Source organism: Thermobia domestica, chromosome 15, assembly GCF_964235325.1.
Source record: "Thermobia domestica chromosome 15, izTheDome1.hap1.1, whole genome shotgun sequence".
Lineage (NCBI taxonomy): Eukaryota > Metazoa > Arthropoda > Insecta > Zygentoma > Lepismatidae > Thermobia > Thermobia domestica.
The window spans coordinates 42265858-42280812 of NC_137468.1; the positions used below are offsets into that span (position 1 = coordinate 42265858).

The 14955-nt window shown below is 35.3% G+C and overlaps 1 protein-coding gene across 1 annotated transcript in view; it reads right to left on the bottom strand.

The window, feature by feature from the left end:
* pea (ATP-dependent RNA helicase pea) overlaps positions 1 to 14955 on the bottom strand; it is a 74923-nt gene that overhangs the window by 33722 nt on the left and 26246 nt on the right. The window contains exons 6-10 of the mRNA XM_081739643.1: positions 14008 to 14122; positions 10184 to 10345; positions 5662 to 5777; positions 4900 to 5041; positions 2813 to 3019 (exon numbers count right to left, since the gene is read on the bottom strand). Of these exons, the coding sequence (XP_081595769.1) occupies positions 2813 to 3019; positions 4900 to 5041; positions 5662 to 5777; positions 10184 to 10345; positions 14008 to 14122 (742 nt within the window). The remainder of the gene's footprint in view (positions 1 to 2812; positions 3020 to 4899; positions 5042 to 5661; positions 5778 to 10183; positions 10346 to 14007; positions 14123 to 14955) is intronic.

The window sequence follows — 14955 nt, forward strand, 5'->3', positions numbered from 1 at the left end:
CCTAATATCGGCGCACAGATAATGCATTTTGAGCATTTGTGAAAGACGAGGTGCAAAAAAACGAATAATCTAATAAGTGACTGGAAGACGCTGTTTGAGTAGTGTTTCAGAAAATCTTGTGAATAAGGCGTTAGAAGTCGATTAATTCGTTCAGAAAAAAAAAAAGTATTATTGAGTTTTTCCTTTTATTTCTTTCTGAAACTAGGGTGGACAGGACAGAGGCCAGATAGTCGAGAGTCTATTGTGTTTAGTATTTGTTGCCATATGCATTTTATTATTAAATTATACTACAATAAGTACTTGCATAATATGTATTTTCTGTTTAAGTGAGTGAAATTTTCAAAAGAAGGACGCACCTTTCTCTTGAGCAAGCGATTTATAGGTCTCTGGAGACTTAACAAAATCATTTGATGATTTCACTGCAAATACTGCAAGATCCAATGATCAATTGAGGATAACACGAAACAACGTAAGAATTTAACATTAGAGCTTATTACCTCTGTAAAACGAAAATTCTTACATTTAAGTTTTATTCTGAAATTAAAGGAGACATGACACTAAGTAATACGTACACTAATATATTTCATTGAAACCTAAAGTAACTAGATGAAGAACAAACTAAATGTCTGATCTTGAGCTTTTTTTCCCATGTTTTCTGCATCCGTCCAACTATTATGTTTCATCATTTTTACCACTTCTATTAATTTTTTAATAACTGATAGACCCCTCTTCCGCCTCCTCCTCTTGAAAATTATTCAATACCAATGTCATTGCTATTATTTGCTTCTTCATTGCATCATTACATTCATGAACAGAATTAATTTCACTTATTCCCTATAACTCTTCCAGCATATTTTCCGAAAAGTCTCTCAGAGCGCTCATGAATCACCAGACTGTTGATGCAAATGCATCACGCTCCAGCATAAGTAATTTTATACGGATTATAATTAAATCGTGTCAGTCACAATAAAAGTTTTAAGAATCACATTAAAATTTTCGTACAACGCAGAAATCTAAGTACGACGGCTATAAATGATCTGAGATATCTATGTAAAATTCAAAATATTTACAGAACAAATGTGTGCTCAAGTACATACACGAACAAAAAGTTATAGTTCTATAAATAATTAAACGTCGTAACGTTCAGTGGCACTATACTCAAAACTTTGGGAAATTAATGTTTAATAAGGGTTAAAACAATCTCTCTGATACAAGGAGGCACCCAAAGGAAACGGACTTTTGTTCTAAAATATTAATTTATTAAGTTTTATATACATACATATATATATATATATATATATATATATATATATACAAAATTCTTTCAATCTTCTTCAAAGTACTCTCCATTAGATGCGATACAATTCTTCAGTCTTCTTTCTCATTGTTTGAAGCAGCCCTGGAGCTCTTCAACTTTGATATAGTCCAGTGCCCTCTACGAAGCTCTTTTTACACACTTCACATAATCAAAACGCCTCCCTTTTAGATTTGTTCATTCTCGGGAAGAGGAAAAAGTCTAGGCTTGCTAATACGGAGGGTGTGGAACGATAGCCTGCCGCTGAGAGCCCAAATATCCTGATCCTGTGAGAGCAGGCGAGGAACAAACTTAGCGGCAACCCGTCTCTTTTCCAAATCTTCAGTGAAAATCCACTGCTACGAGCTCCAATTCATTCCTGTCTGTTCTGAAATTTCGTCAATCATGAAACGACGATCCTCGTAGATTTTTTGGCGGATTTTTTCAATGTTTTCGTCGTTTTGAGATGATGAAGGGCGTTCAGAACGAGCATGATCTTCCACAATGATCTCATCACGTTTAAAACGCCCAAACCACTCGAAAACTTGTGTGCAGCTCATACTATCCTTCTTGAAAGCCTGTTGAAGCATTTTGTAAGCTTCCGTTGCCGATTTTTCAAGCACGGCGTAAAGTTTCAAACTCACTCTTTGTTATTTCAAACCTCCCATAATGATTTCGCAGGCGGCAAACTAGAACATTGAGAAAAACAACACTACAATCAAACATCAACCTCCTACGCATATACCGCTTGAGCAACTGATTTGGGAAGGTCTCTACTAGACTCACCTACCTGAAGAACGCCTACGCCTAAGAATGGCCGCGCACTTACAATCCAGTTTCTTTTGGGTCCCCCTCGTACGTGTAGTTTTAAAACAGTTGAGTCAAATATTTTGTTTTCGAAATGATTCATAACCACATTGGTGAGAGAAGTTAGAAGCAGATTATCCATGACGAGACCATCTGATCAGTTAACACAATTTTTCTTTAGATTTAAGCAATACTGGTAATAATTTCGTATTTACACTCTTTCATTTAATAACTGTTTAGTATAGTAATATTGAATCTATATTATTTTATGTTCTTGTTCGACAGATACTGGTATTATAGGACAGAAGAAAAAGTGACGAACACAGAAATCTTAAAATGTGTCGCTGATATTTCATGAAATGAAACGTTACAACAAGCAGATCGGGATTCGAGTTCTCGCCGGCATGCTATTATATAATTTTTTCTGTGGTTTTCTAGTGCCATTTTATACATACTAATATTCTTCAAAAATTAAATAACTTGAAACACCCAACATATTTTACGCACTGAATTTTTGATCCATTTATCAAATAAAAATTTCTGTCAGCTGACTCCAAGATCTTTTCTTCTTTCTTGCTTTTTTAATGCAAAGTGTCTTCCCAAAATATTAATCTATACTTCCAATATTTTATGTATAGACTACAGAGGATACTTATACTGATGCACTTTACATTACACTGTACATTCTGTTTTATCATGGCAATTACTTACCTGTGCTAAAGAGCCATCTGGATTCTTGACAATTCTAACAGGACTGAGATCATGTAACATTCGACCATGGCCCTGCAAAAATGGTGGCTCCTCTTCCACTAATTCTATTTCAATATCTTCCTCCTCGTCATCCTCCTTCGGCAAAAGACCTGTTTCATCGTCAAAATCTGGTAATTCTGATTTGTCAATACATGACGCTGCCATCATCTGTACAAAATAAAAAACACGAATTAATGAAACTATATTACCATAACTAAAACTAAACATAGTCCTGCTTAGTATTTCACTAAATAGAAAGATTTAAGAATACATAACCTTCATTGCGTGTGTTTAGTTTATGTATGCAGTTTCACACGTGCAATCGCACGATTAAGGAAGTTTTCGTCACACACAGAAAATGTTTTCGAATCATTTTTTTTTTTTAAATAGAACAATGAATTCAATTAGTATCTGGACAAGTAATGGGATAACATCACAAATAATCACAATTTTTATTTTACTACTTAATTTTTCTTTCACTTAATAGGCCACATGCTGGGTACATTTTACACTAAAAGCACTTACTTTCCAATATATATTTAATTTTATAAGTGCTTCACAATGGAGGAAGAGAGTCTGGAACCGAAAATTATTGTCTCAAGATTTGATTACAGTCCAGAATCTGTTGCATCAAACAAGATCTGGTAAACACAAAACAGTAGAAGTTCGATTTTCATTAATCACAATGACTGTTACAAGTTCAAAACCAACAACGTTTTCCATTTATAAATAAACGAAGAGTGAATAAGTGTATAACTGGACCGGAACTCGAATCCGGGAGGGCCGCGGTGGCTGTGGTACAACGTTTACCGATGGTGCATGAGTTCAATCCCAGCTCCCACCAAGTGAGCTTTGTGATGGATAAACACCGTATGCGTAGGTTTTCTCGGGGTTCTCCCACTTTCTTCATTCCATCATTTCATTCATTTGTCTTCATCACCGTCTCCTCTAGCCTAACCGGCATACGCGTGGGACGTAAAACTGAGATTTCATTTTTCATTTTGAACCCGGGATCTTCGGCGTACCGTGCCAATGCGTTAACCATTAAGCTACCCAGTCCGCCCCAGAACAGCCATATATTCTCTCAGTCATTGAAATCAGTTTTCTTTCACTCAGACTGATCCAGCACGCACTTTTCACTCTTTGTGTAACATTGAATTCGTACTTACAGACGATTTAATTCTATGTTAAAAATCAGATGTTTTCTCCTATCGTTTTTCATTTAATTTTTAATACGCACATACTGTAGATAGGTCATATTTATAAATATTAGGGCTTTTCTAATTTTTTGTTTGCGATTCATCACACAATCGTAAGTATATTGGATCCCAGTAGTTGGTGCAAACATCGTATATCAAGAAAAGGAGTCAGTCCTTATTAGTGCAAAGTAAGAAATAAATACCCTATAGGAAGAAATATCAAGAATGAATCTATTTTTTCAAGATTTCTGAATTCAATAGTTTTCCAGTCCATATAAAGAGTGCAAGGTAACATTTTAAGAGGTGATATATATACTTCTGAGTTAACTAATTCTTTCGAAAAAAGTTTAGCGAGAACTACCGAAACCATTTTGATTTATTTTACAAGACGTATTAAGAAGATACGTGTTAAACCTTATTATATCTACTTAGCATTTAAAAATGAAATGAAATGAAATCTTTGAGTTTTACGTCCCACGCTTATGCCGGTTAGACTAAAGGAGACGGTGATGATGAGTAATGAATGAAAATGGTGGAATGAAGAAAGTGGGAGGAAACGGGAGAACCCCGAGAAAACCCACGCACACGGTGTACTTAGCATTTAATAAACATAAAGTCAGCTTACCCGAGATACACTAGAGTTACTTGATTTTAAATACCCTAATAATTAATCTAGTGAAATAGGTAAGTGTATTTCTTTTTTCTCTTTAAAAATTCCGTACTCACAAAATTTTCGAATTATCTCATTTTTTTCTTCTTCTTTCGGATCATCTACCACTGATTTAAGTATTTAATGTTAAAAACTATGCGTATTAATACTGACATTTGTTCAGAAAATAACACACTTACTTGCTTGATTTCCCAGCGCTCTGGTGAAGAAATTCGATGAACACGTTTTCGACTGTAAGTCTCATCCTCTTCATTCAAAGGGTTATGAAGTTCCAAAAGCGACGCAGGTCGATCTGGATTCCTATGTGCTTGCTCTTCATCCCTGCGACGGAAGGATGGAGAACATGGATTACTAAAAGTACAATTAAGACAATTCGATCTACACTCATGCATTTGAGTGTTAAGTGAATCTTAATTCCTTGATTTAATAGCCGATCTGCTGTTCTAGGTATGTTTTACCACATACTTCCAGAACAAAATGAACGGAGGAAGCAGAAAAAAAAGGAAGTGTGTCTGATATTCACACGCTGGAGCAAAGGTAGAATACACAAAGGAAAGTCACAAGAACTCACGAAAATTTGATTTCTTTAGAAGCGATTACTACTTCGATTAAAAATTATTAAATAAGTCTAAATTGCATAGCGCATTATTAATTTACATAAATTCTCAGAAATGGAAGTTTCTTATTTTTTTTTTTTTTTTTTTTTTTTTAACATTTTACGGTATAAGTTGATATTTTAACGACTTGTTCATTTCAGTTTCGAACCACCCTAAGAATGTAAGTTGCTTTAAAAAAAAAAAAAAAACTATAGTGACTTTTTTTTTTAAAATTGAATGTACATAAACATGAGGCAACACTTAAATGTTTACACCTGCAAATTTTTTTATGGTTTTTTAGATTAAATTTCTTATTACATTCTTACCAAATCAACTGTTACTTACTTTTCTTTAGGAACTAACATCTTGTGGCTTGTTGGATTGAGATCTTCTCCTGTTTCTTGATCAACATCTTTTATGGATAACGACACTTTTTGACCAGTTACTGACAGAACTTTCACCTGCAAAACAAAAAAAATGCATTGTTAAGAAAGCCAATGATGTCCTTAAAATTAATGAACAGTTAATTCATTGTTTCTGCACAAATAGGATCAACTGAACAATCATGAAGTACTTTTGAACCCGAGGGGCTCTGGAATGTATTAAAAGTGTTATTCAAATTACCAATGGTACGTTGTTTATTACAGTTATTATTACACTGTGAACAGCCATTATTGCATTCAATTTCCAATAATGAATCAGGACAGGACCTTATGCATCAAAAATGTCCATGAGAGTTACTGAACTAATGAAATACAATAAAGAAGTTTTAAAGTTCTACTAATGTAAATATGTTATAGCGTTTTCTTCTTTCTTTTTATTTTTTTGATCTGCTAGAAGATAGAGTTGAGTTGAGTTGATTTTGAGTTTAACGTCCCGTTCAGCAGCGAGGCTATATGAGACGTGGACCTACTGATTAACGTGGAATCTGAACCACATAAGCTCCCGCCGGGAATCGAACCCGGGACTCCCACGCCAAAGGCGCGCACGCTAACCGCTTAGCCACGGAGGAGATCTGCTAGAAGATAGAGAAGTGTTAAAAGGATTCAATGGTTGAACGAATGGTATGGCAGCCTTAACACTGTCTAGAAGACAGGGTTAATGGGAATATAAGAAATAGCTTTAAAAGAGGATGGGATTGTTCATGGACGATAAAACCTACAAAATAAATACGTCCTGGCGGATTTATTAAGGAATTGATGTTTAAATCTGACTGGAGCTAAATCAAGACTGTATCCGCTTGCAGATAATTGAGGTTAACATTCAAACCGAGCGGAACGAAAGTGGGTGAAATGCAACAGCAATTATAGTATTTTATTGGTAATCATAATAGTGAAAGAATTTTATAGCTGTAGCAGTAAACACTTTGCGGATACGTGTGCCAGTAGACTTCTTTACATACAGTCTACTCTTAGTCAACAGTACCTTGTGCACAAGTTTCTATTAATTTTATAGTGCGAATCTATTGGTTTTCGCAATAAGATGCATTAAGAACTCATGAAATCTCAAGTATATCCCAAGAATCATAAGGAAGTGAAAAAAGTTTACAGAAATCCTTGCACATGGGCAGTATTGACAGATAAGTCTACCTTGTAAAAATGTGTCCATTCCCTAGAGCAGGATTTCACATTAGGGTCGCGAAGATAAGCGGAAGAGATAAATATAATTAGAATCTAATAACGGAAAAGATTCTGAATTTTGTTCTGATAGGCATATTTTTATTTTTATATATACTGTTAACAACAACAAAAAAATAGGTCTACTGAACATTTTCAACAGGTGCAGAGTTGTTTAAAAAATCAATTTAAATGAAAGAGGTACGATATGAAACGTATGAGAACTGCATATTGAAATACCACAAAAATACAAAAGCAACAAAACCTGCATAAAACTGAAAACACTAATCCGCAATAGCTGTGTTGCGTTTGTCGATAAATCAATAATGGACAAATTATTCTGTCGGCAATAAAAGGAATTGATTTTATTTAGGATCCTTTGTTTTTCTTTGCAGAATTTTGCATTTTTGGTGATAACGACCACATACACAACAATGTACCGAATTCACAACAATATGACGTAACTCAAAATGGCGGCCTCTCGAAAATTAAAATACTCAATAACTTCTTTTAAACCAAGTTTTTTTTTTAACCAAAATAGAAATCACTTCATTTTTCTTATTATATGACCCAAAATTAAGGGAGTTACGAAGTTTTAAAATTTTCAAACTGCCTCCATTTTGAAACAATATCACGGATTGAACTCGATATTTGTAATATGAATGAAGAGACCAAATTTGTTTTAATCCATCCGCTTTTAGAGAAGTTACTGTATTCTTTATATACAAGAAATGGATTCTACTATTATCGAAATAGATGGATATCGTGAGATCTCCGAATAGGTATATTAAAAATCCCACACAAGCTTATTACAGACCAGAAACTATAAGGGGGTAGCTGGCAAGAGGATGTGATAAAATGGGGATTGTAATAGTAATTGGGTTAAGAACCACTGCCCTAGTGTCAAATTTCTAATTTTGTGTACAGTAATTTCAGTGTATAAGTTATTTATTTTTCGTGTTTGTTTCAAAAGTTGGGAACCTAAAGTCGAGCGCTATATCACTGATATAGTGTACTTTCTTCATTACGTATTAGATATTGGATCTGACACGGGAGGGTCCCACAAGTTGTCGCTAAAATCTGATTGACACATAGCACATCTGATAGAGCACCATGAAAAATGAAAATAAGCAAAATTTAAGATGCTATGGACCAGAAGGATAGGAGCTACGGGGATTCAAAATTTGAATATCCAAAGAATATATTATGGAATTATGTACGTTTAAAGTAAATATCTTGAAAACCGTTAAAGCAATCAAAACAAAAGTTGCACAATATAATGAGAACAAAATGTTCTATCGAAAATCACAGTGTTGCCATAGGTGAAGCAGTGTTACCAACTCAGCATAAAAATATTTTATTATAAATAGCACCATATAATAGTGTGCACAGATTTAAAAGGTTCTATTATCACTAAACATAACAGTGAAGTGTAGTGGTTCAGCGTTGCACACTATTGGAGTTACATGTGCTGAAAATGTACAATGGAGAAGTCTGATATGTGGCAACAGATGGTAATAAAGGAATCTGGGTCTCATACTAAGAATTTAGTTCAAATGCATAACACAGATAGTATAACATAGCAAAATGTCAGCAGTGTCACAAAATATTGATGCCTTTGGAAAATAAAATTGAGTGATGCCAGTTTTACGTCCTGTGTCAGCTCCCAAGCTATACAGGAATGCAAAGTGGGATCCGAATCACTATGAAAGAGAAAGATAACAATGAAATGTAAGGTAAAAAGTACAACAAAAACATGTCCGAGGCGGGATTGGAACCCGCGATGCCTAATATGTCGGTTGTCTAGCCTTCTAGACCACACCGCTATCCGGTCCGACTAAAAACGAAATGAGGTAGTAATAAAATAATTATATTTGCAATGTGAATATGGTAATATTACAGTATATGGTACATGGGAAAGGAAGTAAAAGAATATTGTTGAGTTGATTTTAGTTTAGCGTCCCGTCCAGCAGCGAGGCTATATGAGACGTGGACCTGCTGATTAACGTGGAATCCGAACCACATGAGCTCCCGCCGGGAATCGAACCCGGGTCTCCGCGCCAAAGCCGCGTACGCTAACCGCTTAGCCACGAGAGAGCTCAGTAAAAGAATATGTCACTTAACACGAAAGACACAAACGAAGAAAGTACTCTTCCAAATATTGATAAGATAACCAGGAGAACCAGTTTACAGAATTAGAAAACACAGTGTTTCTTTCCTCGCGTGTATCATTTTGTTTTCGCTAGTTGTCTGCTTATGCATCGGAGCTACAGAAGTATATTGCAAAATCCTCACTTTTTTCTAATGCATTTCTTTATTAACCACATATCAGACTTCTCCATTGTACATTTTCAGCACATGTAGCTCCAACAGTGTGCAACACTGTTCCACTACACTTCACTGTTATGTTTAGTGATAATAGTGCATTTTAAATCTGTGCACACTTGTATATGGTGCTATTTATAATAAAATATTTTTATGCTGAGTTGGCAATACTGTTTGTGATTTTCAATAGGGCATTTTGTTCTCATAACATTGTGCAACTCTTGTTTTGATTGCTTTAAAGGTTTCTAAGATATTTACTTTAAACGTACATAATTCCATGATATAATTCTTTGGGTATTCAAATTTTGAATCCCCGTAGCTCCTATCCTTCTGGTCCATAGCACCTTAAATTTTGCTCATACGTTCATTTCTCATGATGCTCTATCAGATGTGCTATGTGGCAATCAGATTTTAGCGACAACTTGTGGGACCCTCCCGTGTGAGGTGGAAAACTGAGCTGACAAGTTTACAAAAACAGGTTTAGTTTTGACACAAAAACACACAACAGTGACATCTAAATAAGTTCCTTTTTATCATTCATTCACGGTCTAATACGTGGAATTTGTTTCGTTCAATCAACAGAATTTTTACGAAATCCTGCCCCTATATTTACATGACTTCTCCCAAAATAGCGATCTAGCTAAATCGCATCTTCGCACCTGAAAACGATAGGTTCAGCCGATTTCATAAAAATCGTTACGAACACACTCTATTTCGTTCAATTCTCGCGAAGCCTTTCTCAGTGTTAATTTAAACTTTAAAATAAATGAATAAATAAAACAACTAACAAGAACTTACGAATTAATATAACTTTTAACAGATTGACTATGTATTCTTACACGTATTTTCTAAATGTTTAACAGCTATTTTTAATTTACTTTCATCTATCATAACATTCTTCCTTGTCTACATATTTTCTTACAAACCTTCACTTTCTGTCCTCTTGTTACCACATCTCCAACATTAGTAATTCTTCCCTCACGACGAAGTTGTGATATATGGACAAGTCCTTCCCAGCGTCTGCGTAACCCTTCAAGTTGGCAGAAACAGCCAAATGGAACAACATTAGCAACTTTCGCGGAATATATCTGTAACAAACGATAAAAATACATAAATAAAAATAACCTTGAGGTGTCAATAACTATTTTTTTAAACGATTTTGGAAGAGCAAAAGTGAGTACCTTTGTTAATTGATAGGATTATTTTGTAAGCCACTCACATTACAATAAAACCTAGATATATCCTACAACTTAAAACTTTCTGTTTACTAAGTAAGTTAATTAGTTTACAGCTGAGTTAAGGCTTACCTACTTTCATCTTAAGGTCTTAGAATGGCGTCCAAAGGACAACACATCACATTTATTCCACTAAATTTTCGGATTTAAGCGAAATTCTTTATGAAGATGACTACGAATAGGGTTAGGTTGAAAATATAAAGTATAAGGTCAGAATATTTTCAATGAAACAATTCCTCTCTATTACTGAAAATATATCTACCTATTTACTTTTATTCTCAATCTAACACCTCCATATTAACCTTGCCGTAAGATTTCACTTGAGTCCGAAATTGCTCCAAACTACATTACTAGGGGATCTTCATAAACTTTCTTCTATTCCACCTTACTACGGGTCTTCAAAAAGAGAGATAAGACAAATAGAATATTCTGCACAAAGTTGTTTAAATAATAAAACAACATAACTATATACCATTTAGACAAAAATTGAATATTATGCAGTTATATTTATTACAATGTTGTGGTACTCTTTTTTAAGTTTGCTGCATACACTATACTAAATAATTTTGCAGAAAATTCTGAATAACAAAGCAGTATTGACTGGCTCACTACTGGAGTGTTAAGTGGAAAAAATAACTATTAACAAGGAAATATCATATTTTTGACTGACTTAGTGTTTATTCAGGGTTCCCACACATTTTTGTAAACTGCTTTCCCTGACAAAAGTTTAATTTTCTCACTTTTTCGTATCCTGAACATTTTAGTTAGATACCTGAACTAAAGAATGACCTAACTTCCTTTAAATAGGTCGGCCTAGGACACATAACTAACTATATATATATATATATATATATATATATATATATATATATATATATATATATATATATATATATATATATATATTTGGTCTAGGAATTAATTCGTGCGGGTGGACAAGAGATGGCGCAACGAACGGAGCGTCCCACAGTTCCGTGTATCCACACATGTGTTGCAAACCCCTGTCATCGCGTATCGTTCGTAGTATAGGGCAGTGGATTAAAGCGTCAACAACACCAGTTTGTAGTTAAGTGAACATGGCGCAATTTGTGCCTGATAAAGTGTTTTTGCGGGGTGTCCTGCTGCATTACTTTAACATGCAGAAAAGTGCGACTGAAAGTCATCGTATTTTGGTGGAAGTGTATGGTGACCATGCTCTAGCTGAGCGAACGTGTCAGAAGTGGTTTGCACGGTTTAGAAGTGGTGATTTCGGCTTGGCAGACCAAGAGCGAGCTGGACAGCCAAAAAAAATTTCAAGACGAAAAATTGACAGCATTGCTCGAGCAGGATTCGTGTCAAACGCAGGAACAACTTGCAGCAGCATTAGGCGTTGATCAAACAACAGTCTCCAAACGCTTGAAAGCCATGGGAATGATTCAAAAGATGTCACATTGGGTTCCACATGAATTGAAAGACAGAGACGTTGAAAGACGAAAAACCATTTGCGAATTGCTGCTTCAACGACAGAGCAGAAAGGGGTTTCTGCATCGAATTATTACGGGTGATGAGAAGTGGATCCATTACGAGAACCCTAAACGAAAAAAGGCCTGGGTGAAACCAGGTGAATCAGGTCCATCACAACCAAAACGAGATATTCACTGTGCAAAGGTTATGCTGTGCATATGGTGGGATATGAAAGGTGTGGTGTACTATGAGCTGCTGCAACCGGGTAAAACTATGAATGGAGAACGTTATCGACGACAATTAATGCGTTTGAAGCAAGCTCTGGCCAGAACACGACCAGAATGGGAGAACAGACATGATAAACTTATTGTTCAACATGATAACGCTCGCCCACATGTCGCAAAACCGGTCAAAACCTATTTAGAAAATGTCGGATGGGAAGTTTTACCCCACCCGCCGTATTCACCAGACGTTGCTCCTCCGGACTACTACTTGTTCGATTGCATGAACAACGATTTGATTGGACAGCGGTTTACTTCTTCAGAAGATATCGAAACATGGGTCTCTGACTGGATCGCTTCCAAGGATGAGGACTTCTTTCGCCACGGAATCCGTACATTGCCTGACAGATGGGCGAAAGTGGTGGCTAGCGATGGACAATATTTTTCTTAAGGTATTTATGTACTTTGTGTTTGTACTACAGCTTCAATGTGTGCGTACCAACCGCACGAATTAATTCCTAGACCAAATATATATACGCGTTATAGAATTATACGTGAACATATTATCAGCTGCTGAGGAGTTTCATGGTGTAATTTCAAAGACTGTCATTAGATCCTGATAAAATTTATAAGGAACTCGTGAGAAAGTATACTCTTTGAAACCTAAAAAAGAATAATCGAACTATTTGTTGAAGTTATACATGAGCATCCACGCAATGAAGTTGGTTAATAACGTTATTAACACTATCAACCGTTGAGAAGTTTCATGGTCTAGCTCCAATGACTGTTAACAGATCTTGATGAACTTTATATGAAAACACAACGAGAACATAAAAACAACAAACATCACACAAAAAGTAAATCAACAACATTAGTGCACCTATGTTGAAATTATGCATGAACACTGTCAGTCATTATGCGTGAACAATTATGGTGTGAACATTGTCAGTCATTGAAAATTTCATAGTCAAACTCTGAAGACTATTGTCAGTGGAATTACTGGAAAGGATACTCTTACACACAAACAATATATATATATATATATATATATATATATATATATATATATAGACACATAAACGGATCGAATTGAGAACCTCATATGTTTACTTTTCTCTCTTTTTCAAGTCGGTTAAAAAGACGTAAGTATCTTACATCTGCAGGCCAGAGACGCCACTTCGTCTACATTAAGGGAAAGGAATTCAACATGCTACAGTTCAATTGATTTCGGAGTTAAAAGTCTAAACACAAATCATGACACAACACCTTGATATAGTTTAATGTATTTATTACCTATTATTCTCTATTGTTGTGCTGCATGATCTCTAAATCCCAAACTGGTGAATGGGGTCCTTGGTTCGATCACAGTTTGCGTCAAGTGAGCTTTGTGGTAAACAAACATCGTGAGAGTGGGTTTTCTCGGGTTCTCCCCTATCCTCCCACTTTCTTCATTCTACCATTTCATTCATTTCTCATCATCACCGTCTCCTTTAGCCTAGCCAGTATAAGCGTGGGACGTAACACTTAAAGATTTCATTTTATTTCTAAATCCCAAATAACCAGATTACTTCAAAATTATCGAGAACGATTACTTTCTTTCGTCGCCATTAAAGAATTTCTGCATAATTTCCCTGATATTAACGAAAACTTTCCAGTAAAATTTTCCGTATTTTCCCTGTCAAAAATCAAATTTCCTGACTTTCCCCAATCTTGCAGGTTTGTGAGAACCCTTGTTATTAAGACATACAGGGCACTCGATTTCAATTAAGCATATTCTTTGACTTAATTTATCCACTATCTACGTAGTTAATGGATTTATTGGAATACGGATATGGTATATCTATCACTTACTTTTCCAACTTCAGGCTCAGCTGCTGGTTGATGATCCAACTCCTGAGTTTTTTTCTCTCTGCTTCTTGAACGCCGTTTTCGTCTATCCTTTTCGGAACTTCCACCTCGCCTTTCCCTAAAACATTACAGAATACACATCAGCACCAAGAACAACACAATACACATCAAAAATGATCTAATACAATTTTATGGATTTACGAAGGTCATACAAACAGAAATTTTAATTTTCAAGAGATTCATAATTTGAATAATTCTCAGAGAAATCAAAATGTCAGAAGCTGTGATCCCCTATAGTGAAATTACCTAGTAATAAATAGTAACCAACTAACTAGGTCTATAGTTCATGGAACCCGAAGGTTCAACGATGCACTCATAACAAGTTCTCCACTGACTTCTATCCTTAGCCAACTGGATCCAGTTTCTACTTTGTATTCCTATTTCTGTGAGATTCACCTTAATATTGTCTTCCCATCTGCGCCTAGATCTTCCTAACGTCGTTTTCCGATTGGACTTCCAGTTAAGACTTTGAAAACGTTCCTAATTCCTTTCATTCTGGGTACATGACCTGCCCACCTGAGTCTCCTAGATTTGATGACCCTAACAATGTTTGGTAAACGGTACAAATTATACCGTTCCTCGTTATGAAGTTTCCGCCATTCCCCATTCCCGATCCTCTTCTATTCGAATATTCGTCTCAGGATCTTGTTCTCAAATACTTTCAGTCTACGTTCTTCCCTCAAGAGTAAGCGACCATGTTTCGCAACCATACAGAACAACAGGCATGATTATCGTATTATATATTTTAAGCTTCAAATGAATAATACTGCCCAGTAATAAATAATAATAATAATAATTTTAAAAACTTTAGTTTTACCCTCGGAATCAAATTACCTAACATTTAAATTTCAAAAATGTTTGAACTTACATCAAAATGTAACCACTTACAAT